At 36.9% G+C, this 26,823-nt stretch overlaps 1 protein-coding gene across 3 annotated transcripts in view; it reads left to right on the plus strand.

Annotated features, from left to right (window-relative positions):
* The window catches only part of LOC149072936 (nuclear pore complex protein Nup133-like), a 335,975-nt gene that overhangs the window by 183,615 nt on the left and 125,537 nt on the right, over nucleotides 1–26,823 (plus strand). For all 3 annotated transcript variants that reach the window (XM_089246206.1, XM_089246208.1, XM_089246207.1), the window contains exons 21-22: nucleotides 5,302–5,401; nucleotides 7,245–7,364. In XM_089246206.1, coding sequence (XP_089102332.1) covers nucleotides 5,302–5,401; nucleotides 7,245–7,364 — 220 coding nt within the window. The remainder of the gene's footprint in view (nucleotides 1–5,301; nucleotides 5,402–7,244; nucleotides 7,365–26,823) is intronic.

Consider the following 26,823-nt stretch of genomic DNA (forward strand, 5'->3'; position numbering starts at 1 on the left):
GGCTACTCTGGCTACTGATTTTGGCAGGAACCACACTTCACAGAAGTCTATAAATTTAATCATTTGATGCTTGGTCAACATGTTATCTACAAAATAAATATTGTTGCGATATCTCTTGTCTTTCTTGGTGTTGCAATTTGGGTGGCCAGCAGTGTATATGTATTTCTTACATTTAACAAAAAGCAACCTCTGCAATTTAATTTTTTGCAATTCTCAATGAATTACTTTGTGTTCGAAAGTTCTTATGTTGTTATTAACTATATAATGTAAAGGTGTTTTCTCCAGTTACTTTTTCAGTATGCTTAATTAGGAAGCTATTCAGCAAAACCTGTGATAAAAAGCAGGGGTGCAAGAGCTGCGCCGAAACGGTTCTCTTGCTACATGGTGCGCCAAGGCGCCGAATCCCTGCGCATTTGCGCCAATTATTGTTTCTGGTTCGTGGAGGTACCGCTAATGCACTGTAGTGCGTCAAATACCGGGAATTTAGGAAAAAGAAGAATGAAAATTTTGTTCACGGGACGCGTTCTTTCCGAGACACGGAAAAAAATACGGAGGGAGAGACTTTAATTTTTTTTCCACTTCCCACCATCTACCACAATCGCGTTATATCGTGACCTTGGAAAGTAGTTCTACTACCTTGAAGTATAAAGTGCTATACTGTTATTGGTTAACCGCCGGGCTATCAAAGTCCTTGAATGAATATGCCGAATTTTCCGATTTCGGAGACCGTTTTTTCTCCTGCGGGTTATATACTGAAAATTACGGTAATTTCGTGGCTGCCAACCTGCGTTCAAAGACCGCATACATCGAAATGAGGATTGGTTTACTCGTTTAAATTACCGACATTTTTCGAAGATCATTGGAAAAAAATGGGATCTGTTAAAACTCCAGCTAAAATATTCATAGTTTTGTCATCTAGTCACTATGCGGCCGTGTGATTATCGTCAGCAGTTGCCGATCGTGGCAATTTCATATTGCAAAAATCCGGATTTGGTGAACACAGGGGAGGCTCGAGGGAAAACAATTTCTACCCATGCGGAATCTGTTTTAAGCGCTACTGACGGCGTTTTTTTTTGGGTTTTTTTTTTTTTTTTTTGTAAACAAAGCTTTTTTCACCCTTTCCATTCCATTCGGCACCCCTCCTAGGGCGGCACGGTCCGCCACTGCATTGGTGGGGGAGGGGCATGCTTTTAACAATAGTCAAAGGAAGGAGTTTGTACTAGGAGCATGTGCTCATTTTACATAACTTCTGTGAGATACCTTTTTTTTTTATATTAATGTTCTACCTTTCCAAAACATGTTGGAGAGAATGAAACGTTTGCACTTCCTCTCGTGCATTGCTGGGATGGTACATTACTCCCTCACGTATTGCTGGGATGTTGCTCAACTTTGTATCACCAACAAAACTATTAATTATGTGTGATGAATGGGTTGCACTACAATGCAAATAATTACAAGAAGTGAAATCAGTTCAGAGAATAGATAGATGTTGGGCAGACATATTCAAACTTTATAACCTTGAAAGCAGCCCAAAGTTCAAAATTTTGCCAGTTTTGGTGAAGGCTTTTTTATCTTTAGCACATGGTAACACAGACAGTGAAAGAGAGTTCATTGTTAACAAATAAATAAAAGTCTGTTCGAACGTTGAAAAATCTGTCCATCCAATGCTTTAATGAAATAAGACATATAAAACCTTAAGTTCAAGGGCATGAAATATTTGAAAAAAATTGTCATTGAGATGCTGAACTTCTGAAAGCAACTCGTGATTCGTAATATATTAACATGCTATTAGGTTGAAAAATTGTTTAAGTAAATAAGGTATTTATATTTTTCTCGTTTTTTGCATTTTGCTTTTAAATTTAATAATTCCTTTAAATTTTGTGAGAAGCTAATTTTTTTTCACGGAAACCCTTATTATATTCTGCACACACTTTTTTTGCACACACTATTTTTATATATCAGGATGAATAAGATTTTGGTGTTCAAGCAGCAGAAATTCTTGTTGCCTAGGTTTTTAGTATGCATGTTGCTTAATTTGAAAAGAGTCTCATAATTTTTAATCGTCATTTCAGTAATGCATGTTTTAGTAGTGACAGATAAGATAATTCAGAAAAAATTTAAATGGATTTTAATTTGTGAAGGAAATTTATTTAGAATTATTTGTTTCAACCATTTTTGGCAAAACTTTTGGCATTTCACAGAAAAATTACTCCTTATATTGCAGATATAGTTCGTTTTTAGTTCTGCTCCATTTTCAAAATTTCTGCTCCAAAAATGAACTTTGCTGCTCCGAAATAGATGAGGGGCGCTTGCACCCCTGTAAAAAGTAAATGAATATAATGTATTTAATGAAGCATAAGAAAAGCAGATTAGTTAGTGATGATTTTTGATACTGGGTGATTATATATATCTAAAGTTCTGATTTCAAAACTCTGTAAAAAAAGAACCATTGTCAGAATGACTTTAAAATTTGCATGAATATTCCTGAAGGAATGGAATTTTACATGGCAAAGGGGAAAAATACTTAAAAATGTAAAATTAACGACACTGCTCATCCAACACATGGGAAATTTGCTCGCAGAATGTAAACAATAGCCAGTCCAGGCAAAATGATAACTTGACATTGCACAATTTCATAATTTATGAAATCATCATAAAAGTGAAATAATTGAACAAATAAAACTACAACTTACTCAAGAAATGATAAGTATGTTGTCCTTAGTGTTGTGGCTATGAGGTGAAAGCACAAAAATGATTGTTCAACAACAGATCGGAGTATGCCATGGTCATGATGTGGATTTGCTTGGAATTCACCAAAGTTTGCAATCCAACCACTGTTCATAATATTTTGAGGTACCCTCCACAGCCAAAAGTTGCAAGGGTTAAAGTTGGGTGAAGTGGCAGCCGGTCAGATGTCGTGCCATCCTGTTTTTGTTTGAATGGCTCTTCAGCAGCTGCTTTGCTGGTATTGCAATGTGCATCTTGATAAAAGTTGTGCTATCCACACATTGATGTGCTTTTAAGTGCTGAAATGATTTTGGTTGCACAAAATAGATTATACTACTGGCCAAGTACACTGAAGAGCCAAAAAAACTGATGCACTGCCTAATACCGTGTAGGGCCCCCGCAAGCCCGCAGAAGTGCAGCAACATGACGTGGCATGGACTCGACTAATGTCTGAAGTAGTGCTGGAGGTAATTGATACCACGCATCCTGCAGGGCTGTCCATAAATCTGTAGGAGTAAGAGGGGGTGGAGATCTCTTCTGAACAGCACATTGCAAGGCATCCCAGATATGTTCAATAATGTTCATGTCTGGGGATTTAGGTGGCCAGCGGAAGTGTCTAAAGTCAGAAGAGTGTTCTCTGAGCCACTTTGTAGCAATTCTGGACGTGTGGAGTGTTGCATTGTCCTGCTGAAATTGTCCAAGCCCGTCAGAATGCACAATGGACATGAATGGGTGCAGGTGATCAGACAGGATGCTTACATACCTGTCAGAGTCGTATCTAGACGTATCAGGGGTCCCATACCATCACAGAGCCTTCACCAGCTTGAACAGTCCCCTGTTGACATGGAGGGTCCATACATTCATGAGGTTGTCTCCATACCCGTACACGTCCATCAGCTCGAAGCAATTGGAACCGAGACTCGTCAGACCAGGAAACGTGTTTCCAATCCTCAACAGTCCAATGTCGGTGTTGTCGGGTGTAAAGCTTTGTGTCGTGCAGTCATCAAGGGTACACGAGTGGGCCTTCGGGTCCGAAAGCCCATATCGATGATGTTTCGTTGAATGGTTTGCACGCTGACACTTGTTGATGGCCCAGCATTGAAATCTGCAGCAATTTGCGGAAGGGTTGCATGTCTGTTACGTTTAATGATTCTCGTCAGTCGTTGTTGTTCCCATTCTTCTGTGATCTTTTTCCGGCCGCAGCTATGTCGTAGATTTAATTTTTTACCGGATTCCCGATATTCACGTTACACTCGTGAAATGGCCGTACGTGAAAATCTAAATTTCATCGCTACCTCGGAGATGCTATGTCCCATCTCTCGTGCGCAGACTATAACACCACATTCAAACTCACTTAAATCTCGATAACCTGCCATTGTAGCAGCAGTAACCGATCTAACAACTATGCCAGGCACTTGTTGTGTTTTATAGGCGTTGCCGACCACAGCGCCGTACTCCGATTGGTTCCATATCTCTTCATTTGCATACGCATGCCTTTATCAGTTTTTTTGGCTCTTCAGTTTATTATATCAGTGTTTCCCAACCTTTTTGACGTCGCAGATCCCCTGTAGTGAAGACCAATGCACAGCGGACCCCATGTAGCGTCAAAAGGTCAATTTAGACGCACCCTTCAAAATCTAATAAATATTGTGTTTTTTAAGTTGCATATAAATTTCTTTTTGATTTTCATATTAAAAAATTTAATATATTGCTATTTCACAGCACAAAATTTGATTCATGCAATGGTAGTAAATGAAAATGATTGCGCTGACTCCATACAAAATACTCATGGACCACAGATTGGGAACATCGTATTATATCGTCGAATTTTTTATTTCGAGATTTTATGAATTTTTCACCAAGACTGTTCTGTTTGGTAATTAGAATTGTAAAAAAAAATATTTAGTGTTTACTTCAAAATCAGTTTTTAAATTTATTCAGCTATGGGGGGGGGGTAGAGAAATTCACCTGCTGAATGTGAAAAGGTTCCTGAAAACAACATATGACTTTAAATATTCATATCCATGAATAATACGTAATATAAATTCGAAAAACATAAACAAGATTTTTTCTTGGAGTTGCCCCCCCCCCCCCCCCGGGTCCCAAAACTTCAATATGACAATATTTCCAAGACAGGTAACCCTAGTCTTTATGCCACTTGTTTAATCTAAAATAAAAACAATATTTACAGCTGTATCGTGTATTTTTACAATAGCTGTCAAAAATACCACTGCAGTAGTTCTAGTGTTAAATGGGAAATCTTGATGGATATCTGTGAGTGTGGAGACTACAAATCATTCGTTCAAAGCAGGAAAATGTTCTAAAATAAAAACTATATAAGTGGGATAAACTATAATTGTTGTTAAGTTGCATTTCGTGTCTTCTTTTTTTTTTGGCTCAAAAAGCACATTTTATGTAAACATATAACACTATGCAGTTTTTTATATTAATGCTAATGGTTGAAACTTTGATATTTTAGCTTTCTGTATCATATTCATATATTTCTTCGTAAATATCCATAACTCTTCTTATTTCACCTAGCCATTAATGATATCCATCTTGAAAAACTTGCAGTTACAAAGAGCTTTTGACTGAAATTATTAAGAAATGTGTTGTCACATACAGAAATCGTCCAGGACGTAATCTTACCCATATAGATGTTTTTTTCAGAGAGGTGAGTTATTTTTTTTAGAGTATATGAAATATTTGAGTGAATGTGTATAAAGACTTACTTTATTTACTTATCTTTTTGAAAACTTAATGGTTGAAAATTAGAGAGAACTTATTTTTCTTAACTATGACATTTTTTAGCTTGTTTTTTCACAGATGTTGAAGTAAAATGTATCTTTGTTGGATGTAAAGGAAATGAAAACCAAAAGAGTCTGCGGTGCATGATAAAATTTGATTGAAAAATATGAAATAATTATGAGGGTCACTTGAGAAATGAATTTTTCCTCATAAAAAATCATTGGTCTATCCAGGGCCTTCGTGATTTTCCCCTTCTTACCGGGCCTGCTCCAATGGTTTGTGACGTCTACTGTCCTTTCACTTCGCTCTGTTCGGAAGGGGGAAATGCCTCGGAAGGGGAGGGGGGGACAGAAAATACAAATAAACGGAAGAAAATATTTAATATTTGCTAATTTCTACCTTTGTCAAGATGTTCATGTAATTTTTAGAATTTTTTTAAATTGTGCAATAAATTATAAATTTGAGGTTCAATTTCAAAAACAATTCAAACAAATTTTTCAGAAAATTAAGTTCCTACTAATGACTGACCAATTAAATCTGTAATTCAAAGATTCATATAAATACATCATTCAAAATAAATTTTTAACAAAATAAAGGGAAATAAATTTCAACAGAAAACTACAAGCATGAAAAAAAAATTTATTTACCAAACCAGACGCTCGTCAATCTTTAGTGACAACATAGCCCTGAGAAAAGACACACACACGCATGCACACACACAAAATTCATTTCAAAAAAGAAATTTAGTGTATTCAATAAACAATTTTTTGTAACCAGGATTATCAATATTTAGAACATGGTCATTATATGACAAAAAACGCATTTCATAAATTGGCAAGTATAGATAATTTTCTTTTGCTCTGTTTGTTAGCTTGTCTGTTGTCATTTTTGGCTTTTGTGTAGTTATTCATAAAAACATTTGTAATTACATACAAACACTTTTTAATAACAGTATAAAGAGTACTACCATAACTGCATTGTGTAGCAAAATTGATCCCTAATTTTTCCATTTTTTGTGTCATTAGTTGAATCAGTAGATTTTTCGTTCAGAAAAATTCAAAAATGCATTTTCATAATTTTTACCAATAAGCTTTTGAAACAATTGGAGAGATGTTACAAGGACATGTGTTAGTAATTTCTGAGACCATTTAAGTTGGCCTTTGTCAGTCAACATTAAATATTTAAAGACTTCATCGGAACACTGCAACTCAAGAGTTTTTTCTTTAGTTAAAACAGATATGCACTGCTCACATTTTAAATTATGCGACACTTTGAAGGCTATGTAACCAGCAATATAAATTGAAATGGGCATTGTATCTTCTGAAATTTAATCATCATAAGTGTTAAAAACATTGTAAAAAAATTCTGGTATCTCTAAGCTTTTCGTATAGTTATTAAGTTCTGAACAATTGAGGTCTTTCAATTTAAAATCTCCCTTTTTCTCTGAGTGCAAGCCAATCGTGCTCAGAATCCTCAATTTTTTTTCGGCCTTTATTACCTGCAAACAAGAAACATTGTAATTCCCTCCACTCATCTGGCACTTTCTTTGGTATTGTCTATTTGGTAATCAAACAATAAATAATACCTTTAGTATTTATTTATGACTAAATTTTCTGACAATTTTTTCCTGTGAGAAAACTGACTTTTCAGGAAAATTTAAAATTTTCTTTTGAGAAACTTTGAAGAGGCATGTTGAAGTGGTCACTTTTTAAAAAACCTATAATATATGCTGCATGTGCGCAATATATTGCCTAATATTTTTTACTCAGGTTTCTGAAATACAAGCTCTGTTCAAGCATCTTAGCAACCACGTATTCTCATTACTTGAATCGATAAGCGAAGAAGAAGAAAGCTATGCTCTCATATCTGCTGTTAATACAATATTTATGGTAAGTGAATTTATTAATCACATGACAAGCATAATTATTTCTAAATTTAATACTTGAAATCTTTTTTCATTTTTTGAAAATGATTAGAGAAGAAACTAATTAATTTTTTCAGAAATCATGAAAGAAACACAAAAAAATTAGTTCATGTATTTTGAGTGTTAAAGCTTTTTATGAAATGATTTAAAATGTTTATTGTGTTGCATGAACAACTTTCTATTTGTCTACATTTAATGCATTGAAGTAATACTAAAAAATTAAGTACAGTAGTTATTTTATAACTGGATAATATTTTAGGTTATTTTTTTCTATTTTTAACTGTTGGTTAAAAAGAACTAAGCTAAAAAATATCAGTGCTTTTTCATGTTGATCCATTTTATATTACAATCTTTCATTTTATTTCTTTTTTTGCACTATTTCTTTTTTGCTTGAATATTTTACTTGTTTAAAACCTGTTTTTTTTGGTTTTTTGTCTTGTTTTGAAAACTAGAATAAATCCTCTAAATATTCTTATATTTGATATGAGCATTCTGCTATACGTGAAGTCGCTACAAGAGCAACTTTTTAAATAGAATATTGACTTTTGTTAATGATGGTGATAATGTACAAGTTTACTTGAAACATTTAAATATGAAGGATGTGGTTTTGGACATCATCCACGTACAAAAGAATCATGTATACCATTGATTTGGTTAAAAAAAACTTGTGAAATACTACATGAGTTCAGGCAGTCTACAAGTTCTTTTATGAAAATAAAGAAAATTAGGCTAGATAAAATTTCACCCTGTAAAACCCCTTTAGTAATATTTATTTCAGCAGTTAGACCATCACAGATTCTAATTCTTACTCTTGCATTAGCATACATATTAGAGAGTATATTGATTAGTTTATCACCAATTCCTATGGATCTCAGAACATACCAGAGTAGGGAATGGTCAACACTATCAAAAGCTTTCTTACAATCAATAAATATAGCATAAACTTTGCCCCTAGGTTTAAAAATATATTTTTGTAGGTTATTCAAAATGAAAATTTGATCAGTAGTTGAAAAATTAGAACAAAATCCAGCTTGTTCCCTTGGAATAATATTTTCTCATTTAGCCAGATATTTAATCGGTTGTTCAATATAATAGCTTGGTCATTGGCTAAGATCAAAGAAATTGGTCTAATTCTCCAGTTGGGTGGGGTCACCTTTTTTATATGTGGGGGTTGACTTGAACCTCAATCCAGGAAACGGGAAAACATGACTTTTCGAAAGATATCATTGAAGATTTTTAGAAGCCTTAAAAGATTGGCAGAACCCAAACTCTTCAAATATTCAGGTTTTATGAGATCACTGCCACGAGTCTTTCCACTTTTTATATTCTTGAGGGCAAAAAAAGTTCTTTGAAAGAAAACGGGTTATCGGAACTGGAAGGAAATATTTGTATTTGATTATTATATATCAGTTGGTGAAAACAGATTTGAATAAAACGAACCAGTTTGCTGTAGGAACATTATTGAGATTCGAATGTCTAGGTTTAAAATCATTATTTTCTAAAATTCAGAAGAATTTTTGGCAGAAATATACATTTTATTTTGGTGTGAAAAGAAATTGTTTTGTTTTTTTTTCAGTTTTACAGGGTTTTTTTCAATTTAAGAGATCAGAAAGTCATAAATGTTTCTTGAGAGATTTTCTGAGAGAACGATGAATTCTATGAATTTTTTTTTAAGTTACGGCAGTCCTCATCAAACAGAGTCAGTCTGTTGTGGAAAAACTTGCAATTGTGTACAGTATGAATAACGTTCAATTCAGTAGCAACATTAAAAAAAGTCTCAACGAATAAGTTAGGTGATATTTCTAGAGAAAGAATGATTAGCTTTCGTGTCAAACTCATCTGAGCAATCAGAATTCCAGAATGATCTTTTGCAGATTTTTAATGATCTTTTGTTTTCAGAGATGATACCTGAGGTAAATTTAGCACTGATTGGAAAAACAATCATTTAAAATCAGGAAAAAATTGTTTGTATAAATCACATGAGATAGCAAATAAATCAACCACCATTATAGGAGTAATATGTGAACGCGCCATGTGCATCTCCATAGGCGTAAACTTCTATACGGCCCATGGGCCCGAGCCCCCCCAACATTTTTGAAGACACGGCTCAGCCCCCCCAAAAATTCGTATGAATATGGATTATTCATTTTGCAATGATGAAAATTTTTTTTTTAACCAAAAGTTGTCCTAATTATGAATTAGTTAATGGAAACAATCTGCTCAAAATTTTAGTTCTTTTAAAAAATCTGGATGGTCTTTGGCTTTCTTGTTCTATGACAATACGTTTATCTCATTTCCTCCCTGCCGTTCATTCCCCAATTCCACCCTCCATCGGTTCCAATCCTTACTGCCAGAAGGCACGGCTGAGAGGAAGATTCTTTGAGGTGTTGAGGGGGCTCTTTCTTCTTTGCCTGTGGCAAAAACTGAGTGTCTCTTCTTTTGTTCACTGCGACCGGAGGACGGCCATGGCGCCGACATGAAAATAAGCCCAAAGATGCATGGTGGGGGGAGGGGGAGGTTGAAAAATGGGAAGCAATGATATTGAAACCGAAATAAATTACACTCTATAAAGAATAGGTGCCAGAACCTAGAGGTTGAGGCCATTTGAGCCCCCACCCCACCCCGCCGCAATAAATTTTGTAAGGGGACTGAGCCTCCCCAGTAATTACTGAAAAAAACCATTGTGCAATGCATTCTCCCTCTCCTTCGTACACGCTTGAATCCCGTATATGCGGGAGGACCAATAACTTTTAGGAGCCCCCCCCCCCCCCCAATGTTTTTTTGAAAAATATTGGGGAAAAAAGCACATTCTAAATGCCCATTCATAACAGATCTTGAGGACCGATGCCGAAACATTTTTCAAGCCCCTTTACAACAAAATTTGACTAGGGGTGGGGGTAGAACATAGAATCAAACAACAAGTGAATTATAATATTGATTTTAAAAAAGGAAATGAAAAATAAATGATAATTTTTCAAAGTTCCAAGACCAACCCCTCGACCGGGCTTTATTGGCCCATTCGTTAAGTCACCACTACATTTTAACAATCAATACAAAATATTATCTTTATAACTAAGGGATTCCTGAACTATTTACGTTCGCAGCACTCATGGAAATTTTAAATGTTGCCCAACACCTCAGCCAACGTCTTCCTAAAGAGTGTAGTCAACACCATAACCCTTGTTTTGTGGAACAGATTTGCACCCTCCACTAATATAATTTGACTGGCTCTTCGTTTTCGTAAGAATGCTCATTTAGGAAAGAAAATTAGAATTTTTTTTTGAATTTTTGAGTAGGAAAACTGAACATCCTAATCTAAATTGTGCATGTGTATCAACAAAAATTGTACAAACTGTATAATTTTTATTGATGAGGTGACTGAAAAGGCAGTGACAGCAACGCCAATGAGGTATGTGATATCCCCGCCCCCTCAACGTTTTCTCCCCATCAAAGCTGCATTAAGAGCTGCATTAAGATTATCTTTCAAGCGGCTTTGCTCCTCATCTGGTTGGGAATTTCGAAGATGAGAAACGAAACTAAAACTAATTCAATAAAAAGTTATCAATTAGGTCATTGCAAAGATGGCCTACTACACATTATCGGTAAGGGGGGGGGGAGATAGCCTACAAGTTTGCTACAAGACTCATTCATTCATAAGAAAAATATCGCTCACAAATTGAAAAGAATTTCTTCAATTTAAAAAGTAAAAATTAATCTTCAATTACCTCAGGAAGCAGGTTGGCCACCCCTTTATAAATAGTGAAATGCATGCACAATATCGGTATGTAAGTGCCGCAAAATGTATCTATTTAAAATTCAATAAATCATAAATAGTCAGTCCTCGGTATAACGTCACTCGGGGACCAAATAAAAATGACCGGAAGCTGCGATAACTTGATAACGAGTATTCCCATTTCACCAATTTTGTTGGCAAGGACTATAAAAGAGATGTTATAGGCATCCCCTATCCTGCATCAGGGCCTTTGGTGGATACAGTGAATTTTTCGTGTGAAAAACAAAAAATGATAGGGGGGGGGGAATCGTCCCCCCGCACTAGAGCCCTGTTAGTCCAATACCTTCTAAAACAGCTTGCTCTAGAAGGTGTTGGTTAGTCCCACCGTTCAGCGGGGGGGGGGGGCATGTTTATAGTGCAATGTATGTCTGATGTCTGATGATGTTAATAGTTATGACTTTACAACGAGATCTTTGGTCGAGAGATCTTTTCAAGCCTCTCTCTCGGTCATCCGTTTATAAGATTTCAAATTGAAAATTAATTCAACAAAGAAAAAAATTATAGGTTTTCTTTCCATGTTTAGCGAGAAAATTCTTTTTCTATGAACACAGGACCATAGCCTGCCTTTTCGGGGCCCCCAGGGCACACTTTTTCTGGGGGCCCTTGGAAAGGATTATTATTATGCAAAATAAATGTACATTATTTTGTGGCGCCCAATTAGGCATGTGGCCCTGGTGCAATGCCCCGGTTGCCCCAGCCTAGTTAGGGGGGCCTGTATGACCATATAGTAGTTATTCCAGACAACCAGCTTTCGCGGGTAGATAGGACAAGGCAAATCGCTTTGGGACAAGATCAAAGAAAAGCGTTGAGTCGCAATCAGCATTAACCATTGAGGACAACAAAGCCCGTACTTCTGACATGGGCATCAGAAAAGAGCAATCACTAATTTATTTTTTCTTAGCTGAGGATTGTTTACTGTCTCTGTAGATCGGCTGGCGACAGAAGTAGAAAATGCCATCAGTGAATCCTCTTGAATGCACTTCTGTACTATGCCTGTGACAGATACCCATTATGAGTTAAGAAAAAAAAAGGAGAAAACTGTTCAACAGAATACACCCCAACCCCCCCCCCCCCTCACTTGTTAACTAGGGAACTGGTTGACCGGTCTATATCGCTTCCTGTACGATCTCCTTCCTCATTGTTTGTACACCCCTCTGGAGGTAGCAATGTATTATATGATAGCAATAACGAGATCGATGTTGTAGTTTTCCTGTCAGCGGCGCTTTGACTATTTTTGTTCCACTAGAAATTTAGTAGCCTTTCTAGAATACAACTGCCCTGAAGCGAGGCGGAGCATACACAAACACACACATATATATAGGCGAATTCCGAACAAAGACACACACGAATGGGCAGCCAGATGTATTGGAAATTTTTCCCTGAGGAAGCGTGAGAACTTTCCCGAAATTTTCAGTCATGGATACCGCCATCTAACTGAATCATGTGTTTATAGGTGTTTAAGTAACACACATCTACGTGTCCCTCCTTCAGGAAGCTAGCACAGTGTTACATTTTTATGTTGTCCAGATGTACTAACCATGAGAAAAAAACGAAGAATAAAAGACATCCGAAATGGTCACAAAAGATGAATTCGGCTGGTCAAATCACCATTTGACCAGCAGAACTATAGTAGTTACAAAAGGTAATTGCCGACAAATGGTTGCGCACGAAGACGTGAGAAATTTTTCTGTACAGAGTTGACAATACCGAAAACAGGATTGCCATATTAACTATAGCAATATAGCATATAAGAAGAGGAAGAAACATCCAGTTGTTTTTGAATACAAGTGTCATCGTTGAGTGTTCATGTTACAAATTTTCAAGTCAACGCTGATCGATCGTTGCATCCTTACTCATCCTTCATGATGAAGGAATCATCATCAAAGCCCAATTTGTAACAGAGCAATAATAATCTTGGTAAGTACAACCTCATTAGCAGTTTCTCTAATTTTTTGGGAATTTTGCGATTGCATAAAATGTTTATACAGATATTCTTGAGGCCAAAAGCTTTTACGACAAACATTGTTTGGAACAAGATTGCTAAAGAAATCGAAAGTACAGTAGAACGATTATCCGAGGGTGGATTATCCGGAGTTCAGAAATTACAAAACTACGAAAGGTGAAAGAAAACCGACCATGAAATTATTGATCAGACAACACAAGAGATTTTGGTAATAATATTCGGTGATAGTGATTAGAAGAATGGGAACAGAGATTGTTATTGAAGTTATGATCAGTTAGATCAGAGTATCCTATAATGGGCAATATCGCCCCTCTGGGGCATGGAAAGGTCCAGGGGGGGGGGATTGAGAAAAAAACAAATTCTGAAGAGGAGGACGATGAAACAAAAAGTTTGGAAAACTGCGAGTTGGATTATTCAAATTTGTTTTGCTTAAACAGTGGTCTCTAATAACAAGGAACAAAATAAGTCTAAAATAATTTATGTAAAAAAAACATCTTATGACACCCAAATTTTTTGGTTTGATATTAATAGCAACTGATCACCTATGTTGGCCAAATAAAATCGAAACCAATGTTTTTATACCCTCTATGGTTCTCCTCCATAAAACGTATTGAAAATTATTTTTTTTCCAGAAACCGATGCAAATTGGCACTGTTAGCATATTTTAACAGCAATTTAATTAATTATACTGGATTTAACTAGCTAAAATAATTAATTAAGGGTAAAATATAGTCTGCCTTAATTTTAATGTTATCTGTAAACAGATAGAATTTTGCTCAGCAAAGTTGAATAGTTTCGTCCTTGAATTTTATTTTCATTTCCCTCAATTTGGTGCTATAATATAAATCTCTGAGCACGTAAAATTGGGACAGCTCTCAAATATGACACCAACAAGGAATCTGCTTTTTTCTAGATAGATAAAAATTATTGTAATTATATAGCTGTACCTTGTACTGAAATGACACTAAAGGATGTACTTTCTGAAATACCAAAAAACCTGTTTGTGTTTTTTGACCATTTACCATGTCTATTCAAAAATCAACGGGACTATATAGGGTTAATGCGCAAAAAAGTTGCTCTTCCTTCACATTTTTTTAATTGATGCAATAAAATTATTGCATCATTGATTTCATAATGAGATTATCACCATATCAGATATTATCTACACCGAACTTTTGTCATTAATTACGCAATAATAATTTTCTCATTATTAATACGCGAAAGAGCTCAGTATGGTGTTGCATTTTTCCTCTCTTTAAACACTGTACTCACTCAGACATTTTAATATTTTTGTTTTGTTTGTTTACATTGAATTTTTTGCAAATCAAATACGGTACTTCTGTACTATATTGAAATGCACATTATTGAACACAAATGAAACGAAATTAAGTATTTCTGCTCGAAGAAATGCCGACCAACAAAAAACCAAAATATCAAATCGTAATATTTTCAGTGATTTTGTCCTCTTCACCCCCCCCCCCCCACCTCTAAAGAGAAAAAGAAATGAACATGAAGTAAAATCATTTGTCAAACATTTTATAGGATAGCGGCTCTGGCTGCATAAGCCTATATGACCATGCTTTTTGAATTTTTCATCGAGTATAAATTTCAATACTGTTTTAAAACATTGAATGATTCCTGTTTTGATGTCATTTGAATATAGCCGATCTTGACAAATCAAAAACTATGTAGGAAACAGCCATATTCCTGAAGAGCCAAGCATGGTTTTTGCTGAAGAAAAACGGTCCGAAATGATGTTTTTTAGATTTTTTTCAGGACTTACGGAGACCCCCCTCCCCTCCCATGTTGAAAGCCACACTGTTTTCGTCATCCTATGATTCCACTCTAGCAATCACATGCAGAGAATGTTTGGTGCCGATACCGATTTTCTAGTCGCCATGGTGACCTGGAGCCCGAGATTTGTCAAGCCCTGATATATAGGGACAGGGTTCGTACCCTCCTTGAAAATCCTTGGAGAAAATGTTCATTTTCAAGTCTTTAAAAGTCCTTGAAAAAAATTATAATCATTTTCAAAGTGTTCCTGCGGATGTGACCACGGAATGGAGGTGGCTTCAACAATATCTGTTGCAAGTTCCGAAATGAACTGACTGCTAACGGAGGTTGATTGTTGACCGTAGATGCACGCAAAAACAGTTCTTTAAAACAGAACTGATTTTTTTCAGAAGAGCTGAACTCGATGCTTTATTGACTTTTTTCTTGAATATAGAAATCGAACAACACAGACGAATTTTTTGTTTAAGTTTATAAATAACGCATTTTTGTATTTCCAATCTTGAAAGGAACATCATAAGAGTGCTTGAGGTTTATGAAACAGCAATGTTATGTCAATCTTAGTGCTGTATTTCGAGTAATTTTTTTTGTAATATAATTTTTTCTTGATTTCAATTTCATGAAATATGTTTTTGAATTACAATAATTTTTAGTTTTCTTAGGGAAATTTTTGCGGAAGAGTAAGGTAGAGATAACGTTTCAGTTATACGATTTTTGCATTTATACGACGCTTTGACCCGACTGTTCGACGACGTGCTTAAAAACCTCGTTTATACGACGCGACGAATAAACGAGGTTCCATTGTATGGGGCTTGAGCCCCCCAACATTTTCAATAACTTTACGCCCTTGTGCATCTCTCTTTAAATAACCAATAAGAGATCAAATTGTTAGTTTTAAAAAAATATACAAGCAATGGCCACTCTCATTATTTATCATATCCATTGAGGTTCTAGTTACAGTATCATTTTCATCATGCATTATAGGAAAATATGTCGTCACCCAATCTAGCGTTAAAGTCCCCAACAATCATAATATTATCAAAGTTACAAATCAGTTCGGACAAATCCGATAAAAAACTGTTTTAAATTAATATTATATTCTTTGCCAGGAGGGAAATAGGTAAAAACTGTTACAGTTTCATCAGATCCTGAAGATGTCATCCGTGGGAAAATATTGCCACCCACAGGGACCAATTTCAGTTTAAATTTGTATTTTCAATTTTCAGTTCCTCGATTGAATTGGAATTTGTGGTATATATAAATGTTTTTGCATTCACTTTAAGTTTGCCAAAATAGAGGTGTGGTTCCTTAACACTAGAACCACTGCGCTTTTGGTATACTTAGAACCGCAGACTGGGTCAAATTGACCCAAACTGTGAAGGAACAGTTCCGTAACAAAAACAGGAATTTATTTTCGGTTTCTGGGGTTTCCCTACTCTTATTCAGCGTTGTTTAACTGTGTATTTAATAACAAAAAAGTATATTTGTTTACGGGTATGAAATATAGGCTTCAAAATTAGCTAAAAAATTATGTAATTCAGTAAAGATAAGATTTTGTACACAGTACACCGTTCAATACAAAAACCTTTTTTTCAGTAATTCCATAATATGACAAAGATGTAAAACGAGCGTGACACATTAAGTATGAGAAAGTTTATAAAGATGACTTACAGTTACCTCTATTCTGTCAAAATAAATATAGCTTTCTTACCGATAAATGGAATTCATGATCAGCAGTTTGAAGCAGATTATTTTTGTATATATACCACATGTTGAAGTTGCACAACCCATGCACAAAATGAACAGATTTGTTTCCAAATTTTGATGTTACCTGAAATTGGGCTCGTTTCGTTCTCTTTTTTAGGGTTTACAAAGTTACACGATTAAGGGTGTATGAACGCATCCTCTTTCGTAAGGGTGACACGTATGTGATGAACGTATCACTTCAATAATATTTTAGAGAAACTGCATTCGAAAAATAGTTTGGCCATTCTGTACTATTCTGTGCAAAATCAATGAATTTATTATAGTGAGAACCAAGATGTTGTAAAAGATGTGGACAGAGGCCACCTCTGTGATGCTACCTTCATCGAATATTTTTTCGGTCATTTGATGGGTACATCTGTGGCAAATTTTGTTGAATTTTAGTGTGAAATAGTTTCTGGGGAAGGTTTTTTTAGAACTGCTACTGTCAATATCGACTGCAGTGTTGCCAACAGTCAAAAAATTTTCCAACTATATTTTTCATTAAAAAAACTAGAAAACGGGCTTAAACAACCAGAATCCATGATAGTCATTATTTCAATGATCATATGTCCCTTATTTCCCGAGACATTCCCGTATTTTCAAGTAATTTAATGATAAACTACTAATACACAGGAAAATGTTTTGAGGAAGACTTGAAAAACAATTATCGAAATAACAGGAAAAACAACTATAGATGGATATTTTTCCCAACTAATTGGCCAAAAAAAACACCAGATCTAGTTGAAAAATAACTAAGTTGGCAACACTGATCGATTTCAGATGAAGCGTGCTGACTGATAAAATGTTTTTTCCCTTTTTCCTTGATAGATTTTCATTATGGCATCATTGTATTCCAATCACAATGTTCCATGCAACTGTAGTTTCACTATCTTTATTATGTGTCAGGTATTTCTCTTCGATTTGGTCTCACTGTTCCTACTATGCTTATATTTTTTAGCATTTCAGCCAGCTTCAGTGTAATGAAAAAAATTTGCGAGTAGTGCTATTTCTGTCCTTGTTCTCAAATCGCTTGCTCAGTCATTTAAGACAATCAAGACTCCATCTCCTTTCCTATCGCTACAAGGTATGGACCCTCCACAGCTATCAAATTTTCTAAAAAGTCTTTATTACCCAACCTTCAGGCATTTATTAGCACACATTTTAATTTGCCCTGTGGTTTAGTGTCAATCAAGAAGCTATCCAAATTCAAGTTTATCACAAGCAAAAAAAGCTCCATCACCAAATGATGAAAATATACTACAGTATTTAACTTCAAATTTTGCCGTTATTTTGCTTATCTGCTGCTTAGGAGTCATCTTTTTAGCAGTCATTGAGGAGTCTGTGCAAAATATAAACACTCATGTCCATAAATTAAGGATAACGCCAGCTCCGGCAAATAAAGGTTCAGAAACAAACGTTACTTCTTCATAAAGCCCATTTATTAAACAAAAGATAAAGAACAAAAACAATGGTGTATGTATGATACCATTCATAAAAACTACGATTTTTGCTCCCTGGAGCAATTGTAAAAAAATATCTCCTTTACAAAAACTTACTATTACATGGTTGGTATGATGGTTAATACATTGTATGTCTTCCATGCGATGAAATACAGTTCGTACAACGCCTAGGCATGCTGAGTATCAAATTATCGATCTGATCTTGGGGAAGATCACTCCACTCAGCAAGCAATGCTCTCCGAAGTTCCGGTACACATGTAGGAGGTGGTTGACGGGCTGCAATTCATCGGCCAAGCATGTCCGACACATGCTCTATCGGATTCAAGTCAGGTGAGAATGCTGGCCATTCCATACGGGTTATATCCTCAGATTCAAGGCATTTGTTTACAATGTTTGCTCGGTGAGGACGGGCGTTGCCATCCATAAACACAAAGTCTGCACCCATGGCACCCCTAAACAAACGTACATGTTGTTCCAGAATGAAGTCTCGTTAAATTTGGGCTTTCATGGTTCCGGTTTGAACATGCAGATCTGTTCTGGAACCCAGTATAACTCCACTCCAAACGAGCAATGCTGCACCACCGTAACGGTGTCGTTCAATGATGTTGTCTTGGTGGTAACTGGTACCTGCCGTTCTCCATATGAAAGTCCGACGTGAATCAGACTGCAAGCTAAACCTGGACTTGTCGGAAAACATCACACAAGCCCACTGTGATGATGTCCACGTTGCATGTTCTCTACTCCAGGCTAATCGCTGCCGACAGTGAGTTGCCGTGAGCGGAACACATCTGACAGGCCTGCGAGCGTGTAGACCAATATCTCCCAAACGTCTGTACACGGTTTGCCTTGAAACTGTGGTACCCGTGGCTGCAGATAGCTGATGAGACAGGTCAGATGCTGTGCTCCGTCTGCTTCTTTTGGCAGTTACTGCCAAATACCGGTCTTCATTCGACGTTGTAACTCTGGGGCGACCTGTACTGTAACGTCTACTGACATTTCCGTTATCTTGGAGTCGTTGCCAAAGCCTAGAGATGGCACTTTGGGCAATTCCAAGTTCCTCGGATACTTCCATCTGAGTACACCCAACTTCCAGGCGGCCGATAATTCTACCGCGTAAAAAATCATCCACATGCGTCCTCTGTGTCATAACTATTCGCTTATGGCACTGAGCGCCTTACAGAACTCTTGTGAACAATTTTACTTCCTTGCCACCATTCCTTATATACCCCCCTCTTACACTCTTGCCATTGTGGCATACTATCGGCATCATCTGGTGGCTTCCTGAAATTTGCATATCATTCTTGCAGATGTGTGTGATAATTCTACAGGTGAAATTTTTACTTTCGATTTCCGTGTGATTCTGAATTATCCTTAATTTATGGACATGAGTGTAAATTGTAATAATTAGAGAAGGTTGAAAATATGCAGGGCTCCCACTTGTCCTAGTTTTCCTACTTTTTGGTAGAATGTCCTACTTCTGTCAAGTTTTTGTCTTGCTTTTACTATTTTTTTTACCAAATCCTACTAACAAAATTTGTGTGTAATTTTAATTCAGGAGGGAATCATTGATATATTTGCCAAGTAACACCAATGTAGTAGATTGCAATTGATTCTGCCAAAGCAGAAATTTTATCGGTTTTTCAGGTTATTTGGGTGTGTATGTGGACGATTCGTTTTATTAATTTTTCTCAGCCACCTCATTGGGCATTTTTCCTGTCGTGTCATTGTATTTGTGCTTTGCTTAGTTTGAGGGTTTAAAACATAGTGTAGTCATTAAAACTTCTGTCAGGATAGGAAAAAATAATTTTGTATTTTCTACACTCCATAGTCTAGACCATAGTTTCCTAACCTTTTTTGTGCCACCGCCCCCTTCTTTGGAAATTTTTTTCTGCCATCGCCCCCCAACGCAATCTAACCAATAGAATCCTATGCTATACCCGTAGCTTCTACCGCCCCCATGGAACATCCCATCGCCCCCCAGGGGGCGTTAACTCCCATGTTGGGAATCACTGGTCTAGACAGTAAATTTCACTACTCAAAATTATGGTGCACATTTTGTGTATAGGTGAAACAACAGTTTGCATAACAAGGCAATTGGATACATAGGCTTATTCTAGATTTGGTGGTTCTGATGCTACCCAATAGCATTCAATTGTCTTGTATATTTTTAGGGCATGTAGAGACATTAACAATATTTACAATGCTCACAGCAAAGAGCTGGAAATTGCTTCGTTTTTGAAAAACGATTACACTGGTGTACATATATATATATATATTGAATAGTAAAAAATATGTAAAAAAATACCTTTAAAAAGGATGGACAATGGAGTAAAACCATCCAGTGCACCTTGACTTATTTACATCGAACCTTGTAATTTATACATTTATCACTGCTTTTGAAACTATTCATGAAAGACAGTCATTCTTAAACAACTTAACTGTATTTATAATTAGCTGTGCATCAAGGAAGAGAGTTTACACACTGGACTTCTTTGAAAGACTCCTAAAAAAAGAATGTGACGTATTGTGAGGAAAGACACGATAGAATTATCTGTGGTTGCTAGTACACTGTTTTGGCCAAAAAATTTTTTTGTTATAATGTAATTTCTGTCATTTTGCTCTGACTCGAGTCAATCTTATAGGATAGTGAAATAGTGCTACGAATTTCTTTCTCAAAAATTTTTTTTTTAGATTTTTTTTTTTTTTATAATGATATGATTATGTTAAGGGGGAATCTTACTTTTTCTAATTTTTTAAGTGGGGTTCTTGTACATGTGAAGTATTCTCATCCAATTTTATTCTTTTAGGAGGATATATATTGTAAGACAAACTAAGTTAGCTTAGAAAGCAATATCTCATTATTTCATTAAGTATAAATTTTGATTATTTTGCCTGTTTAATTTATGAATAACTCCCGAATCCTCTCTCAAACTTTGAAATTCAATATATCTGTCAATATTGGCTGTTCGAAAATACAACCTTTTTTCACATTTTTCGGAAATGACAAACTTTTTCTGAATGGACGAAGGAAACATAAGAATATAAGATATTTGATTTTGTTAGTTAAAAAAAATTGTTTGTGTAAAGTTCCCATCATGAATATTTTGATCTCATTTGAAACATTTTTGCAATTTCAAGTTTTTGTGTACTGCAACAAGTTGAAACACTAGTAAGGACTTTCTGGGCATACTCTATGTGCACTTATTTTGTGTTGTACTCAAAAACTTTCCTCCAACAATTGAATTTTTTTTCTAAACTGAATGTGCAAAGGTGTTTGTTAAAAATACAAGTTGAAAACCTGACGGCTGTTTGAGGGCTAATGTAATTCATTCATCAGTGGAAAATGATAACTCTTTATGCAATATATTTTGGATACACTAAATTGGAGGTACCGTCCCAATATGCGGAGAGGGTCCCTTCATTGGCAGTGTTTATTGGTATACGTATACAGATTTACAACTCGAGTATATAACTAACATTTTAACCCTTAAACGCATTATTTTTTTCGAGCTGATAATTTTGTCATAGTTAGACGTATATATACACACACGTCATTAATGTGTGTGTATATATAGGAAGATGGGGAAAAATCATTTTAAAAAAATGATTATCTGCTCAGAGTTACGAAATACTCTTTCAGCTGTGACAAGCATCCATTTTGAAGCACCCCCCTCCCCTAAGTAATTTTAAATACAGTACATCGTTAGAATGAAAATTCAGCACTCTTTCTTGTCCAGCACTCCTGAGCAAATGGGGCACGTGCCCACAAATTTATGGGGTGCAGAATTTGGCTGCTTTTTACATTACAGGCAAATCCCTCTCCACGCCTCTGCCTCAAAGAAAACTACAAGAGCCACCCAAAAATAGTGTTTGCCCAGGGCACGAACTTACAAGATGCAGGCTGTGAGTTGCCGGCTCGGGAGGAGGTTGCCAAAATCTTAGATCTCAAGTGTCCCTTGTCTTGGACAGAATCTTATGATATTACTTTGATAAGAAGTCAAAATGTAGCTCAATGTAATCAACATATTTTTCTCAATGTAAACAAAGTATTTTTAATTTGTTTTGCAGCTTCTAAAATTTAATGGCTCTGTGCAGCTGCCCCCTTCATACCTGTCCAAGTCCGGCCCTGGCAGTATGCTTGTGCAATTTATCACAGGGAAATAATAAGTAACATGTAAGAACATAGATCCATAACTACAATAAATATCAATAATTTAGAATTAATATTTACCTGTGGGGGGGGGGGTCCCTCAACACACCCTTACACACAATTGATATTTCCAACTTTTAATGCTGGGGCGCTGTAGCCCAGGTTGATAAGATAGTCACCTAAAGTACCAAAGGATGTTTAGAGGTGTTGCGAGTTCGATACCTGGTTCGTCCTTGTCAGAAAACTTTCCTGACGCAGGGGTACAACAGAAACGATGACATAACCACAGAAATAATTGCTGCCACAGAGAGTCTCCCCATTGAGGGGTCAGTGCACCAACCTCTCGATGAGTATAAAAAAATGAGCCTGCAGTTCGGCTTCGGCAATAAATTGTAGGTCCCAGTCTAATTAGCCTTCGTGTGCAAAAAATTACCATGGTGCGACAAAAATGATCATGCGAGGCCAGACGATCTTATGGTTGTAAGACTCTATGCATATCTTCTTGGAAAATGCAAGTGTTCTATGCATTTCAAGAAGTATACATGTCTACTCTACATTTCAGGGGGGGGGGGGGACATGTCTAATTTTGCAAGAGAACATAACTATGCCTAGACATAAAAGAGCATCCAACGCATTCCAGGAAAATGAGGGTACATACGTTATACAAATACAAATACAACGCCACAACAGGCAAAATGCCCAACGAGGTGGCTGATAAAAAGATGCCCATAAAAATATGGATGTCATATGTTTCAAAAATACAGCAACCCCATTAAAAATGCAATTAACACAAATTATAAACAATATATACACATGATACAATATTATACAATGCCCATAAAGAATACTTATGGTTGTCTTATTCTAAGAATGGATAGCTTCTCGATTTACCCCAACATGTTTATCGTATTTCTTTTTAAACGTGTCAATTGTGTTACAATTTACTACCTCCGGGGGTAAGCTATTCCATTTATTAACAACCCTATTAGAGAAAAATTCCCTGCGACACCATAGCCTTGCATTGTCCCTCACCAATCGATACTGGTGTCCCCTTGTAAAAGCAGTTGATTGGCGGTGTACTAAAAGTTCATGGTCCATCCTATCCATCCCATTGAAAATTTTGAACACTTCGATCATATCTCCTCGACACCTGCGTTCATCCAATGTAAACATATTCAAAAAATGAAGTCTCTCTTCATAACTCAAGCCCTGTGTGCCAATAAGGACACGCGTAGCTCTTCTCTGCACCCCTTCAATCAAGTCTATGTCCCTCTGTAGGTATGGTCTCCAAAACCTTACCGCATACTCCAGTCCAGGACGAACTAAGCCTCGAAAAAGCGGAAGAATGACTTTAGGAGAACGCGAAGAGACCTTTTTGAAAATGAGACCAAGCATTCTATTCGCTTTTTTGACAACCGCTGAACAATGTTCAGAAAACTTAAGTCGCTCGTCAATGAGAATTCCCAAATCGGTGACTCTAGTTGCATCCGGGATAGTGACACCATTCAACTCGTAAGAGAACCGTGGGTTGTTCGAACCAAAATGAGCGACCATGCACTTATCTACGCTAAACGTCATGCTCCATTCATTTGCCCATGCTGCAATCTTGTTTAAGTTGGTCTGGAGCAACTCCCTATCGCTTTCCTTCCCGATTACCCCCATTAGCTTCACATCATCTGCGAATTTGCTAGTAATTCCATCGATACCCTGATCGAGTTTGTCGATAAAAAGTGAAAAAAGTATGGGGCCAAGGACACTTCCTTGAGGAACTCCACTTGTGACGTCTGTCCAACCAGAGAATTCCCCGTTCACCATAACTCGTTGCGACCTATCTCTTAACCACGATTCTATCCAATTCAGAAAGTTGCCCCCTATCCCAATCTCGTGTAAACGCTTCAAGAGTTTGCCATGTTGGACCCGATCGAATGCCTTCTGGAAATCAAGGTAAACAACGTCGACATTTTTGCTCTTACCCAAAGCCTTAGTCACGTAATCATAGAAGCAAAGGAGGTTAGTTACACATGACTTCCCCTTCCTGAACCCATGCTGATTATCCGACAATACATTATTCTCGTCTATCCACTTCACAAACTGCCTTTTGATGATAATTTCCAAAATTTTCGAGAGGGAGCTCGTCAAACTCACTGGACGATAATTAGACACCACTTCTCTACTACCCTTCTTAAATATCGGAACAACGTTAGCCAGTTTCCAATCTCTCGGGACGATACCCTCAACAACACTACTCCTGTATATCTGTGCGACTGGCCCCAACAATTCATTAGCACCTTCCCTGAGAACCCTGGGATAGATATCATCTGGTCCTGGTGCTTTGCTTGCACATACATTTCTTAGAAGATTTAGGACCTCCACGTCTTCTACTTGAATATCGTTGAGGGTTTTATTACCCCATGCAACACCCGTATATCGAATATCATTATCTCCATTAAAAACCGACGCGAAAAAGTCATTGAAAGCACTACACATGCCTACATTGCTCTCTACCTTAGAGCCTCCTATCGAGAGGGGGCCAACTGTCCCCTTACATCCATTATTGACGTATCGAAAAAATGATTTTGGGTCAGAGCCAATGTTATCTGCCAACCTAGATTCAACTTCCTTTTTACTATCCCTTATCGCTTTCTTCAACAGTCTTCTTTTATCAGTAAACAATGATAGGTCACCACGTCCACTTTTATACTCTCTGAATGCTCTTTTCTTTTCAAGATAAAGGTTCCGCACGCTATCCGTGAACCATAGAGGGTGTGATGTACAAACACGCTTTTTTCGAACAAAGGGTATGACGTCGTGCAAAACAGAGGACAGCTTCGTACTAAATTCTTCCCATTGACTTACCACCCCTACTGATTCCAACCAGTCTTTGAAAACTTCCGCTAACCTTCTTCTCAAAACATCAAAGTTAGTTCTCCGAAAACAAGGAACCAGTCTTTTGTTATCAACCTTACCCGAGGAAAAGTTACAGTGAAATCTGACGATACGATGATCACTGGAAGAAAACTCTTCCCCCACCGAAACATGTTCAACTAGATCCTCAGAACTAGTAAGAACTAAATCCAAAATAGCAGTACCCCTAGTGGCTTCTGATACATGCTGATACAAAAAATTTTCGAGCACCAATTTAAGAAAGTCTCTTTCATACTGATTTCCAGATGAAAGGTTCTCCCAATCAATACCCGGGTAATTGAAATCCCCTAGTACGAGAACCCTCTGTCGCTTACACATGTAGGAAATTTCATCATGCATTTTGTCAATGTAGTTTTGATCCCTATTCGGTGGATTGTAGCAAACCCCAACAATAAGCTTATGACGTCTTTTGCTCTCAAGTTCAACCCATATACTATGCATTTGACACAAAGGGTTGTCTTTCAAGGGATACCTGTCTGGTGTGCGCATTGATTCCAACGGTAAACTGCCGACTTCGCAGTGGGCGCCGTTAATTGAACCAATAGAGAAAACCGCTCAATCACTTACACCTCGCTCCGTTCAACGATGTTCAGCTCTTTTGCTCGGTTTTGAGCCCGTTATTGGTATGCTTCCCAGCATTTCACGGCTGTTGTGCACACGGTTTAATATTGATCAATAGTGTGTTCAATAGTTTTACATTCGTAGGTCGCATTTACAACGTGCACGGGCACGCCCGCAGGGCTTGTTTTGGAAAGTTTCATTTAGGATGAAGAAGGAACTCAGATAAGGCAAAAACATTTATGGGGGGAGTCTAGGGTTGCCAGACATCCGTATATATGTTCGCAAGGGCGTATGCATGGATGGATTGCATTGAATATTCATGATATACTGAGGGCTTAGGCAAACTCGCAAAGTTGGTTGAATTCATGGGTGCGGATGCAAGAGGGGATGGATAGGGACGATCGCCCCTCCATGATTAAAAAAAATTATTGCCATAGGCAGAAGAGCAGAAAGTGGACATTAGTCCCCTTCCCCCGTTCGAGAAACTACCTGTATCTGCTTATGCTTTTGAGAGATGGGGGTTATGTGGCTTGAGCCCTTAGGGTCCAGTTCCTATGAGGCGTTGAAAAAAAAGGGTTTTTTTTTTTTATTGTGGTTGGAGGGGTTGACCCCCATTCCATCGTGGTGAACTCAACATTCAGCACTAGATGCTTCATGACAAAGTTGGCATGTCTATGTGTGTATATGCATTGACATCATCATTCTCTGTGGAAAGTTTCAAAGGATTAAAATAATTGATTTCTTATCAAATGCTTTAGTTTTGTAAATTTACTTGCGTTCCTTCTTTCATTGAGACCCCCCTATTTCATTAACCCAAACTCATCTAGATGGCCGTTACTCACAGTTTGAAACCACTGTGTCCATTAATTAAAAGACCCTATTATAAAGTAGCCTACAGGCGAAACCAGTTATCAGAAAAGTGTGAAATGTTGTGGAGGACTTCATGAAGTGATGGGAATTTGTTTCAGGGAAAAATATTTGTTGCACATGTCGCCACCAGAGGGCGTTTAACTTTTAATACCTGTAGGAAACATG

This window comes from Pholcus phalangioides, unplaced genomic scaffold (genome assembly GCF_987345545.1).
Source record: "Pholcus phalangioides strain wild (caught in Gottingen) unplaced genomic scaffold, Ppha-v1.0 ptg000017l_1, whole genome shotgun sequence".
NCBI classification, from domain to species: Eukaryota; Metazoa; Arthropoda; class Arachnida; order Araneae; family Pholcidae; genus Pholcus; species Pholcus phalangioides.